Source organism: Myxocyprinus asiaticus, chromosome 18, assembly GCF_019703515.2.
Source record: "Myxocyprinus asiaticus isolate MX2 ecotype Aquarium Trade chromosome 18, UBuf_Myxa_2, whole genome shotgun sequence".
NCBI lineage: Eukaryota > Metazoa > Chordata > Actinopteri > Cypriniformes > Catostomidae > Myxocyprinus > Myxocyprinus asiaticus.
The window spans coordinates 21,471,638-21,484,723 of NC_059361.1; the positions used below are offsets into that span (position 1 = coordinate 21,471,638).

Here is a 13,086-nt window from a genome sequence, read left to right on the forward strand (position 1 = left end):
TCCTGCTTTGTTGCATGGCAAAAAATGAAAGGCACTTTACAATGTCAAAAGGACATTATTGAAATTCATAATAATTATTATTAGGCTATCATTATTGATAAAAGTCATGCTCAGCAGTTAAAATACTGTTGGAAAATGATAGATTTGCTTTGTTCTTATAATGCACATGAACATTCTACTGAAGTCAAACATGCAAATTTTAATTAAGGCGAAGGGTAAGGATGTTATTTAAACTCATTATTATTATTAGACTATTATTGTTGTCCGTGGATAAAAAGTCATGCTCAGCAGTTCACAAACTGAAGGAAAATTAAAGATCTGCTTTGTTCTCATAATGCTTAAACTCTATTAAGTTTCTTGGTAGATTTCTGTCATGAATGACTCATAATGATTCAATGACTCACTCATGGCATGCAGGATGCTCATTTGTCGTCATTTAGTGGCATCTCTAGAAGTGGTAACTGAACTAATCAGTAAATGAAACTGAACAAATTTATGATACAGAAGCAAGCCACACTTAAATAATTGTGTAATAGCTGGAATTGGTGCTTTTAGATTACTCTTTAAAAAATATACCCAGAAAACCTGTTTGTGGACCAGTGATTGTCTCACCTTTTTTGCCCCTCATGAGTTTGCATCCCTGAAATGATCCTGCCTGTTACATGTTTTAAATTTTTTGTAAGTTGTTAGGTTTAAGGGTGGTTTGGGAAGAGGATATGAAATATCGATATGATAGTACAATATAATGTAATTAAATTAAACTATTTATAATTATAATTGAACATATTGTGGTTAAGCACACAATAATCCGAAGACTGACAAGCTAATGATGGAATCCTCCAAACTGAGGTAAGAATGGAATGACAAGACCTTTTTCACGATGCAGGCAAAAAGCCGCTACGGTAATATCTTCTTCATGAGACTGCCCTGCACTTATGTGTAGTTCAGTTAGGATAACTCTTGGAGATAGATTAAAGATTGATTTTTTTTTATTTGATTTGATTGATTATTATGACAGTGAATTAAGTTTAGTCTTGGTGGACTAGATCTGCTTTACGCATGCTGCTGCTGCTGCTTGACCTGAGTCAGTATGCTGCTGCTGTTGGCACGAAAACATGATGTTGCTGAGACAGAAGAGACATGCTTCTGCTGCTACTGTACCAACATCAAGATAAGCCCCCCATAAAGCAGATCTAGTCAGGTGGTGCTGGGGAGGTGGAGGGATAACGCTACACATACTGCAGTGTAGGGATGTAACGGTATGACATTTTCACGGTATGATAACCATCACAAAAATTACCACAGTATTACGGTTTCACAGTATTTAGATGCATTGATAATATTAAAAGCAGTTCAATATTTGGTTATGAAATAGGCTATTTCTGATAAACATACAGATATATATTTTAGTTATAACCAATTCTTGAACTTTATTTTGGATTTATTCAACTTTAATCCTTTAACTTTTGATCTTGAACATCAGGACACTCCCTTAATTCAACAAGGTAAAAAATAAATAAAATAAAAATCACAAACAGGTAAACATTAATAAAAAAAATGTGGGCAACATGATTATAGTAGTCAGATGATTATAACTAAAAATATTTTGTTATTGTTATTTTATGATTTATGAAATTGCATTGTAATCATTTGTAATGATTATTGCCCAGGTTAACACTTAAAATATGCATTTGCATGCATTCAGTAATTTGTTGCATTTGTGATTTAGTTCAATTCTACAATACCTACTGAAAATATATTATTCATGTGCAGTTTATTTATTGGCATTTTGTCCAATACTGACAATTTCTGCCACAGTTTCACTGTCAATTTCTTGCATGCATGTTGTCAATGTCAATTTCCTGAACACCAAAAGCCATGCATTTTGTAAACACTATTTAGTACTATGTTTTACAAATAAAACATATTATTAGTATTATCAAACACATTGGCCTACTGTTGTGCTGCACTTAGGCAAAAGAACAAACAGTTGGCACATCTTAAAGTTGAACGAGGTCTTAAATCCATTTACTGCATTTGTGAATGTGACAGAAAGCATAAACATAACTTTAGCCTAACTAGTCATTACAAATCATGTAAAACTGCATTGAATCTGGTGTTTTTATGAAACGGGCTATAATTTATTATCTGTATTTCCACTTACATTCATCTCCGCAAATTCCGTGGGATGGTGCTCACGGAGATGGTGCTTAAGGTTTGAAGTGTTTCACGCCTGAGCCGATACCTTTTTGCGGCAAACTTTACAGACTGGGTAACCATCTACATTGATGGTGCCTCGTGGGTCTTTTACATAGCCAAGTAATCCCAGACAGCAGACTTCAACTTCTGTGACGGCGGAAATAAAGGTTCAGGATCGGACGTGTCTGTGTGATGCGCTCGTGCTGCACTCATGCTGTGCTCTGCTCGTGCTGGACTTCTGATGTGCTTGTGATGCGCAGCGCTCGTGACACCTGTGTGTCACCTTTAAAATTGAGTGACAGTCAAATGCAACATGAGGAAGGTGCAATTTAAAGATTTATTTTATCTAGCCAAGTTTATATGATGCTGTGTAAATGTCACAGATTCCGTCTTAATTAAACTGATTTGGATTTTAGAGAAGTTTTGAAAAAATATGTCTCTTCATGCAGTACCGTCAATGAGAAGATTTCAACGGTATGATAACCGTACATTTTAAAACCGAGGTATATTGTGAAACCTTGAAACCGTTTCATTCCATACTGCGCTGCTGTAGCCGTTTCCCAGTGTATTGCGTGAGGCGAATAGCAGCTTTATACATTTTGACACAAGGGAAAAGCTTCTGATTGGGTGTGTAGGACGAGGTGCACCTGTTCAACCTATCAGCCACACCATGTAGAGTTTCCTAACTGAACTTACTTGTCATTTGTTCCGGTCTTTACAGTAAAAAAAAAAAACAGAGCTCCTACAGTCATGGAAAATCTTGAAATATCAGGAAACCTTAAAATTGTGATTTCCAGCCCTGGAAAAAGTTATAGAAATTAATAAAATTGAAAAAGAAAGTTGTTGAAATGTCATGGAAATTCATTGATCAGAAGGCACCTCTGCTCTGATTTTGTCTGATTTTGCATTACATTTTTTGATTCCATTCATTCTTGTCCTTCATTTATTTCTTAGGTGAGTGTGCTGACCACGTTAGAGCGGCGCTTCAATCTTCAGAGTGCTGATGTGGGTGTAATTGCCAGCAGCTTTGAGATCGGCAACCTGGCCCTTATTCTGTTCGTTAGTTATTTTGGTGCCAAAGCCCATCGTCCACGATTAATTGGCTGCGGAGGCATTGTCATGGCTCTGGGAGCCCTGCTCTCTGCATTACCTGAATTCCTCGCCAGTCAATACAAGATCACAGACTCCTGGAGCAAGGATCAGGGCCGGGATGTGTGCTCGAACACCTCAAAAGTTGATGAACTGTGTGGGAATAGAGCCAATACCAACATGATGTACCTGCTTCTTATTGGAGCACAGGTTCTACTGGGTATAGGGGCCACGCCCGTGCAGCCCCTGGGTGTGTCCTACATAGATGATCATGTACGGAAGAAAGACTCCTCTCTGTATATAGGTAAGTGTAATTTATGTCCTGGGGTGGTTTACCTACACGCACTGTTTTTTTTGTGGTTTTTTTTATGCTTTTCAGTTTACATACCCAAGGTCATCGATTGCGCCGCAAGAATGAATTGGCATAGATTTTTAAAAAAAGCATGTATCTCTATTCTTGCTCCTTTAGGGCCTAGTAAGTTTAAAGTCAATTATTATCAGGGTGATTTATTTTGTTTTCAGGCCTTCCAATTGTAAGCTAAAAAGTGGAACAGCAAATAAGAAAAGGCTGGACTGAAAAGCAGCATTTGTACAAAACCATTGGGTCAATAAGAAAAAAAGTGTGTGTGCATGTGTATGTGTATTGTATTTTAATTGTCTGTGAACGCAGCCTGCAAACCTCAAATGAAATTAGCAGGTGAGCAATGCTGGGAGGATTTTAAACATAATCACTTTCATTTTGAATGTGTGGGGAAGAAGGGCATGGAGAAAGAGCTTTGAAACACAATGGAAGGTCTGCGGGAAAAGTAGATGGTTTTCTTTGGGGTTGGATGTTTTGACAGGTCAGCAGGTGTTTAAAATGCATTTTATGGAATAAACATAAAAATAGCTGATGACTGTTCATGGATGTGCTTTTATTCTCTGTTCTTAAAGCTTCACAGGCTATTATAAAGGTGCTTGCTCATTTATTTGAAGGCCTTTGTGTAAATATTTAAGGACATGGAGTTGCCGTTTGCTTCTTACAATGGTAGTATTGTGTTATTAGTGGTTTGAATACCTTTTAAAGCAATTAACTGTTAATGTCAGTAATAACATGAAGCCAGCCAATCCTAAAGCGACACCTTGACAAATGCTTTGAACCTGAGTAATGCATGTTTCAGTCTGTGAATTTCTAGGTTTATTCTCAGGTAATCTACATAACCAGACTGATCACACTCAATTCGGCGACACTACGTCAAAGGTTCTGCTGCTGAAATCAATCTATGCTTAACAAAATGTTTAACCACTGCCCTCAGTGGCCGAAGCTGGAAGTATTGCGTGTTGAAATGTCCACAGAGTGATGCAAAAAGTGAGTTGTATTTTTAGTTGTAAATTATGTTAAACAGTAGACTTGTCATGATATCATAATTTTCACACCGGTGCGGTGTTAATGTTCAAACCAACTAACACCAGTATTACCGCTGGATGGACGCTAACTGATACTATGGGGTAATTTTCGTTAAGCAATAGCTTACACAATGTCAAGGCAGCTTGATTTCAAACTTTTAACTTTATTTTTTATTTATTTTAACAAAAAATTCAAGTGAAACAAAAAAAAAAAAAAAAATGAAGTGCAGTTAAAATGTGTGTTGTTCAACTTTTTGAAAGTTGGCTTTTCAACAGTTGTGAAGGGCAGCATCTCTTTGGGAACATACCTACTTCATCCATGCATTCTCTCCATCATGGGCTACCGGTCGGGTATTTAGTTGTCCGGGCATATACATCACTTATTGTGGGTTGTTGCGGGTTTAATGTTGGTGTTTTATTACCTTTCATCCCAGGACCCAGTTTAGCTGTTTCGGAAGGGTAATGACTTTGAATGTGTTTGAATACATTCGTTTTATTCCCTCCTTGGCCTGGGTGATATGCAAGAAATATGTTTTCGATGTTTTTATTCAAAAAAACAAAATTACAATATCCAATTACATCGTCAACCCCCTCCAGCTGAGGGATCGGTGAATATTCTTGTTTAGTTATTTTGCATTGAAAATGAAATTCATTTCTTTAAAAAACGAAAAACTGAAACCAGAACATTTCTAAATTCAAATTGCACTTCAAACAAAACGAAAAAGCAATTAAAATAATGAAGTGGTCCAAAAAAATACATAATCTGATATAACCACCTTTCTATTTACCGTCACGCAAATATGTTTTTGACAACAGGTGGAAAATTACTAATACAAATTAAGATCTAAAAACAATTCTAAATGTTAAAGTAATAATTATAATGATGATAGTAATCACTGAAATATAAATCATGGTTCGAGGTGAACGTGTTTTTGTATTATTTTATGATTTAATCACAGAGGTTTAGGCGATATATAAAGTGACCCTGCAGAATTGCACTCACAACGAACTGCTCTGTGGAAATAAAGCGAACTGAACTCAAAGCACCTCCTGAGCTGAGATGTCTGAGGTCATTTGCAGCATTCTTATAGACGATACTATTCTTGCAAAAGATTTTCAGAAGACTGAAACAAAGAATTGAGAACCCTTTACATACGTGCGTTCCACGAGACTGCACGCCTCAGCAAAAACAGCACGTCAGACATGCGCATAAATGATTTTTCTGTCATCTGGTCTTAAAATATAATAAAGTGTGTTTCTTCAAGCTCGTGTTTGTGTGTCTAACAGCATTTCTTGTGTTGTTCCGAATCCGAGACGTCTTACAGTTACCCACCATGCACATTATATTCGCTACCTGCAATTAAACGTTTTCTATCAGTGCGTGTACTTTGCTGCCTGTGTAATTTGACACGTTGGTAAAGAACATCTGGCTTTCAATGCGTTATTTAGGTTCATTTATCATGGGTCGCAAACAACTCATTTGGCAATTATTCTTTATTTAAGGCTATTTTATTCATTAGACTATTGTATTGATATTGGAAGTTCCATTCATAATATTTTCCCCTTTTACCTGTTATAAAATTTAACACCGGTGTTGTCCCTTGTACCGAGTAAAACCGGTAACACCATACACCATGGCAACCCTATTATACAGTCAACACGAATGCATATTTTATTACCCCCAAACCCAAACCCCAACCCTAAACCTAACCATCAGTTTTAGTTTTTAGTTTTAATTTTGCTTGAAGCTTGCTGGACTTGCGTTGACGGTGTTTGTATAATTTTATAGGCCTATATGGCAGCTAATGTTTAAAATATTAAAAATTTCAGCTCACTGTTTGAGAACTTGGTAGGGGTCTTTCACATGCAGGAATGCATTGTTGTGCTAAAATTAGATGCAGCGCCACAAATTATTATTATTTTTTTTTTAACAGTTTAGGTTCCTTTTAACTTTACATGCTGTTTGTTTGTTTACTCCTGGCTGATGGCGTATGCCAGGGTGTCACACATCCTTTAGATCACAAGCTTTTTAGCTTGTTTAAGGTTTACACACTTAGGTAGTGTCAAGACTTTGGACTGGTAGTGAAGGCTGTATTTATTTTATATATATGTTTTTTCTATTCATTTTATTTACAAAATATTACTATTTATTAATTACATTTTTACTGTATCTTGCTATTGCCATAGATAAATCTAGAATAACTATATTGTCTCCACAAGAGATAAGGTCTCCAAAACCATAAGACACTATTGTTGAAGCAGCAAAACATCCCTTTTGCTTGTTATTAAAATATTTGTTGACTATGTTTCTGGTCAGACAGAGCTTTGCCTAAGATGAAACTAATTCAGTAAACTATGCTCATTTTTTTTTATCTCTCCATTTGTCTCCTGTTGTTCTTCCCCTGCATCTGCCTCTTAGTTGATAGTCAAGTTTATGTATCAGACCAAATCTGATATTTCCTGACAGATAGAGAGAGAGAGAAAGAGAGAGAGAGAGAGATCTAATAATAACATATGGAGGATCAAACACAGATGAAGAATGAATAGCAATAAATGTATATATGTGCCTCTTTCAAAGAAAAAGGCCAACAATAAAGGCCCACTGTTCAAACAACAATTTCAAATGAAATTGATATTTTCAGCAGTTCATACTCCAAGTTGGATTGTCTTTGGAAATTAGTGCTATGAGTGAATATACAAAATGCAGGACTGAAACAATGTAAGGTAATTACATATATTGTATGTTGATTTTTTTATTGTTTTTAAAAAAAAATTTTGTTTTACAGTTAAGTAATGCCAAATACTAATAAAATGTTAATGTCTATGCTAACCATTTCTTTAATATTTAAATTAAAATGCTATAGGAGTTTAACCCCTAACCCCACATTTTTAAGTACCTTTTCTGTGAACTCAAGCACAGTTTAACACTCCTTTTAACACAGACAGGCGGTCCTCTTTCCACAACACAGTGCTGAAGGTAAACACTGCAGATTTCAGTTTTAATGGGGTGACGATGCTAAAAACACACATCAATGGTTGAAAATAGACAACACAACATGAGATTGTTTACATTATTGTATTCATTCATGCTGGGGGGGGGAAATGAAGTGTCAGACTCAGATGCCCCACATGGCACTTGGGCTTATTCTACACCAGTGGTTCCCAACCCTGTTCCTGGAGGCCCCCCAACACTGCACATTTTGGATATCTCCCTAATCAAACACACCTGATTAAACTCATCAGCTCATTAGTGGAGACTCCAAGACCTGAATTGGGTGTGTCAGAAAAGGGAGATATACAAAATGTGCAGTGTTGGGGGGCCTCCAGGAACAGGGTTGGGAACCACTGTTCTACACTATAGCCAATTATATAGTACACAACCAAGAACAGTTGCAGTGCCACATTGTAAGTCAATGAGGAAATCTCAGTTCATATATTGTCTGTTATTTGAACCCATCCATCAACAAAAGGCAAAAGGCAAAAAAAAAAAAAAAAAAATATATATATATATATATATATATATATATATATATATATATATATATATATTCATTGTTGCATTTGGAGGTTGATGGGGTAAAAGATTAAGTCTTTGCCAATAATAAATGAGGTAGGCTTACCTTGATTCGGCGATGTACAATAACACAACAAACAAACGGCATGTTCACACACTGTTCTAGTCTTACACTGAGGGGCCATTCACATTAAATGCATATTTTGTGTCCATCTGCGCTGTTTTATAATTGTTTTTTAATGAAAACGTGCGCTAGACGGACGTCTTTGAAGACTTGTTCACGTTTTTAGATGCCATGTCAAGTTAAAAGGAACCTAAACTGTTAAAAGTTTTGCTCTTTTCATGGCGCTGCATCTAATTTTAGCGCAACAACGCATTCCTGCATGTGAACGGCCCCTAACAAGTTCTCAAACATTGCGCTGAAATGTCAAATATTTTGAACATTTGCTACCGTATAGGCCTATAAAATTATACAAACATCATCAATGCAAGTCGTGCAAGCTTCTAGCAAAAGTAAAATGAACAAAAGCAAATTCAGAGCTGAATACTGTGTCTGTTTACTTTTGAAAAAAACTTCTGAATAATTAGTCTATATAAACATGATGTACTTTGTTCAGCAATGTCACATATAGCATATTAACAAACCATAATTTTCAGTACAAACACAGACAATTTTCGTTGTTACATTTGGAGTTTGATGGGGTCTTTGCCAATAATAAATGCTTTAACAATACCAAACATGGCACAAACTAACAATAAATGAGCACAAACGATGGAGTGATTGACATGGGGTGTAGCCTGCGCAACTTCACGGCTCCCAAAAGCTATCTTGTTAAATATAAAGAAAGGAAAACGTTATGATGTTTCTTTCAATGGCACAAACAAAAGACACTGGTTTGGAGCTATTTGGACAATATGGGGTGGTGAGTGACCTCACCGCTCCCAAATACAAGCTGTTATTTCTAATGAGGGGAGATAGATACAGTGTTTATTTTAATGGCATAAACCGGCACAAATTGAGCACAAAGGAAAGACAACAGTTCGGAGCGATTTGGACAACATGGGGTGGAGAGTCATGTCTCTGCTCCCAAAAAGTTTTCCTGTTATATCTAAGAATGGGAAATAGTTACAGTGCTTCTTTTTATGACACATATCGAGCACAAACGAACAGCATGGGTTTGGAGTTATTTGAACCACATGGGGTGGAAAGTGACATCACACAGCCAAAAGAATTATGTCTAATATCTAAAATACCAAACCAGCACAAACATATATTTTTTTGCAGCACATATCAGCACAAACGCAGCACAAACGAATGGGATAGTTATAATGGAGGTAATGATTTATTGAGGTGCCAACTTCTCGGAGGTCAGAAACCTCTGGTAGCTCTGTGATTGGCCAAAACGGTCAGTTCAACTTTTCTGAAACTCTTTACTTTCCCCTGTGGAACCGGAAGCTTGACCTTTGGCCTACTTTCTGTAAGATCTGAATTTCTGTGTTTTGAATGTTAGAATATTGAATTACTTCTTCAGCTATAATTTTATAATCTGAATATTTACAGCTAACTTCACCTTTAAAAAAAATTCAAAATCTGCTGTTTAAAAATACAAAACTATAAAATATGTCACAAAAACAATTCAATTTTGTTAAATGCCACATCTAGAATTCAAATGTACGAAATTCAAATTCAAAACTATTTTTTTCATTAATTTAGCTCTATAGTAACTCCTTTTTACAAAAGCTAACATCACAAGATGCTCTTTGGAACATTCTCAAATCATGCCAGGATAACATAGATCATCATCAGGTTTTGCACAAACTTGTGATTTCATGCATGCCAGCTTGAGAGCATGCTGTCATTAAAGCAAAAGGGAGACATGCAAATTACTATGAAATCCTGAAATTCATGTTAATTTAAATTTTCAATCAAATAGTTTTGGTGACAGTATAATTTATGATGATAAAAAATTTTATTCAATTAGAAAATGCAAAGTAGAAGCATTTCTACTAGTAGACTCTAGTGGACTGGACTTTTGAACCTCACTGTACATACAGTTGAGAACAAAGAGAACAGATTGAATTCATTTTCATACCTTTTACCATTTCCAGTAATGCTCTGCAATTAAATTGTTCCATTGTTTTGATCCATTTAGAGAATGGATTGTATTTTTCGAGACTGTGCCAGATCCTCTCCCTTTTCCTGCTCTGCCCTGTTTCTTAATTCAGCTTCTGTTCAAAGTTCTTTGTGTAGTTGCAGCAGTTACAAACCAGCATCTCTAAAGGCTTTTGAGTCAGCGCATGATTGTTGACAGTGTGCAATAGGAAATGGACACACACTTATTTCAGTTTGCAAGCTCAGAGGGTGATTTGGAGCTGTGCTCCTCTGATAAGATGCATGGCAGAGTTTGAGGGCAAACAAGCAGTGTTTCGTTTGAGAACAATGTTGTATTGAGTGGAGGCTGCGCTCAGCTGATTGACTAAATCCTGGTGCTACAGGGGTGGCATGTGTTTGCAGCTGCATGAATGGGACAGATTGTTCAAACATCGCTAAAATTTCTTTTCACACACTGGTAATACATTCTCAGTTTGCTCATAATATCACAATAACATTGCTTGTGTAATTGTTTTTTCCTCTTGTAGAAAATGTTTGATGACACTTGTAATGCACAAACACAACCTGACTAAATGTGTGCTTCAATAATACAATATAAGCTAGTGCATTTCCAGATTCTTAAAACGTACACAGAACAAAAATAAGAAAGGACATTGAAGCAGTCAGGGTTCCCACAGTTGTGGGAAAACTGGAAATATTCAGGAAGTCATGGAAATTAATACAGTTCCCTAGGTCATGGGAATTTCTATAGTTAAAATATATTTTTTTTCTATAGTTATGCTTGACTCTAAAATATTTAATCTGATTGAAATTGCTCTTTGTGTGTGCAGTCTCTATAACATAAAAATAAAACCTTATCCATTGGTATAACTGCTGTAATGGCACTATGTTTCTAGTCATATGTGGATAGAATAATAGCCTCTGTTACTTCTTACCTTTAATGACTGGAACAGACCACATCTTTGTGCCTGTTTATGCCCGTCAGCATCACTGAATATGGCTTCCAGGTCCGCCTGAACCCACGGGGCTGTTCTTGTCTGCGACCTGGATGTCACATTGCACTCATGTGTTTCTGTACGCCCATGCACTCTCCAGAGTGAAAAGCCTTCATTAGTGGAGAAGCAGTTGGATCTTTTTTTTTATTCTTTTTTTTTTTTATAACTGTTCATCATTTAATTCAATGTTTTAAAGTAAGATGCTCTCAAAGAAAGCAGGGAAGAAAAGAACCTTCATGCATGATAAGTTACACTCTTTGATTCATAGCAATTCAGTTTGCTGCATATCTGTTATCACCCATTGAGTGCTTTGTCAAATAAGTGTTAGCCTACATATTTTTCTACTGAAATCTGAAAAGAACTCTAAATGGAGCTTTTATCCACTAAAAAGCTTTTAGAGATATATGTAAATGTTGAATGAGGTAATTGGCACCTGTTGGCCATAGCAACAGATGAGACTTACTAAATTGAGATGCAAATTGCTTTGATGAAAAAAAAAAAAATGTCTAAATATCATTGCATTATATAACAAATCAAAGCAAGTGGCATTTACTGTAAAGAAAGGCAGCACAAGCACACTTTTCGAGCAAAATATTCCAGAACAAAATATTTGCCTGGTTTTAAATTATGAAACTATTGTATTAAATAACAAATATCAAAGCACACTTTTCAAGCAAAATTTTTCACAATAAGTCTGCTATTGACACCCCTCCATATCCACTAAAAATGACCTTGACACCAGTTAATTAAAAGTCATTGCAAAAAATGAATCATAACAGAAATGAGTACTAGCATCATTTGTTTGCATATGGCACTTGCTTTGAATTGTGTTATGCATTTATTTTCATACATTTTAAAGTGAATTTAAACCTGAATAACCAACATGCAATGCACAAGAACAGTGCTTAACATGAGTCCGGCTTGTTCATGTAAGACAATTATATGACATGAGCCCTTTAAGAGCGAGCTTCTGGATGATCTTTGTAGGAGTGGAGACATAATTACAGAATGAGGTAGGAATGCCAACTAGCCAGCCATGAGGTGGGTCTGAAGTTACGGGCCCGGCAGCACATGCATACCACACAGCCCTATGAAAAACAACTCCCACAGGGGGAGCCTGGCCTTTTCTGTTTCCTTACAGTAAGCCTCCCACAAATCGCTGCACTGTGCCAAAGGCTTTTCATCAGCAAACACACAGATTTAAACTTTTAGATCACTATTAGCCCTGGTTCTATTTTTAGCTGATGAATTTATGAAGAGACAGCATATATGGAATGGTAGATTATTTGTCTCTTTTGGTAGAAACTGTAGGTGAAAGTTCACACCTACTGTAGCATGTTTTTTGTGTGTTGAATACTTGAGACTTGTGAATTCTTCTGCAGAATGAAATTTAGGGTAGAAGAGTTCATTTGGTAGTCTTGTAATGCTTTAAAAATTTTCAGTGTTAAAATACTTTGTCCTATCCCAGCTTAATATGCAGAGATGACTTTTCCAAACAAAAGTGTAAACACTCTGGCTCTGTGGGGATTTTAAAACATTGCTCTGCTTGTTTGAGCATCACCAATCTGTTACAGTATAGCAACAACCAATAGTGCAAGTAAGGAGTGGGACTATGTGGTTGCCCAATCTATGGAAGATGGGGGGAGTATTTTGGGTAACATGTTTGAAAACACTGTTTTTGCAATTCCTTTAGGTGATGCTAGTGGTGCAGAATTTACACACTTTACCTTTAAAGCAGAGCTGCAAATAAACAAAGCATTTATATGATTCTATTTTTGGGGGTGTTTAGA

General features: G+C 36.2%; 1 protein-coding gene across 1 annotated transcript in view; it reads left to right on the forward strand.

Moving 5' to 3' along the window:
- Positions 1-13,086, forward strand: part of slco3a1a (solute carrier organic anion transporter family member 3A1a) — a 59,745-nt gene that overhangs the window by 6,733 nt on the left and 39,926 nt on the right. Inside the window, exon 2 of the mRNA XM_051724433.1 lies at positions 3,154-3,592. Coding sequence (XP_051580393.1) covers positions 3,154-3,592 — 439 coding nt within the window. The remainder of the gene's footprint in view (positions 1-3,153; positions 3,593-13,086) is intronic.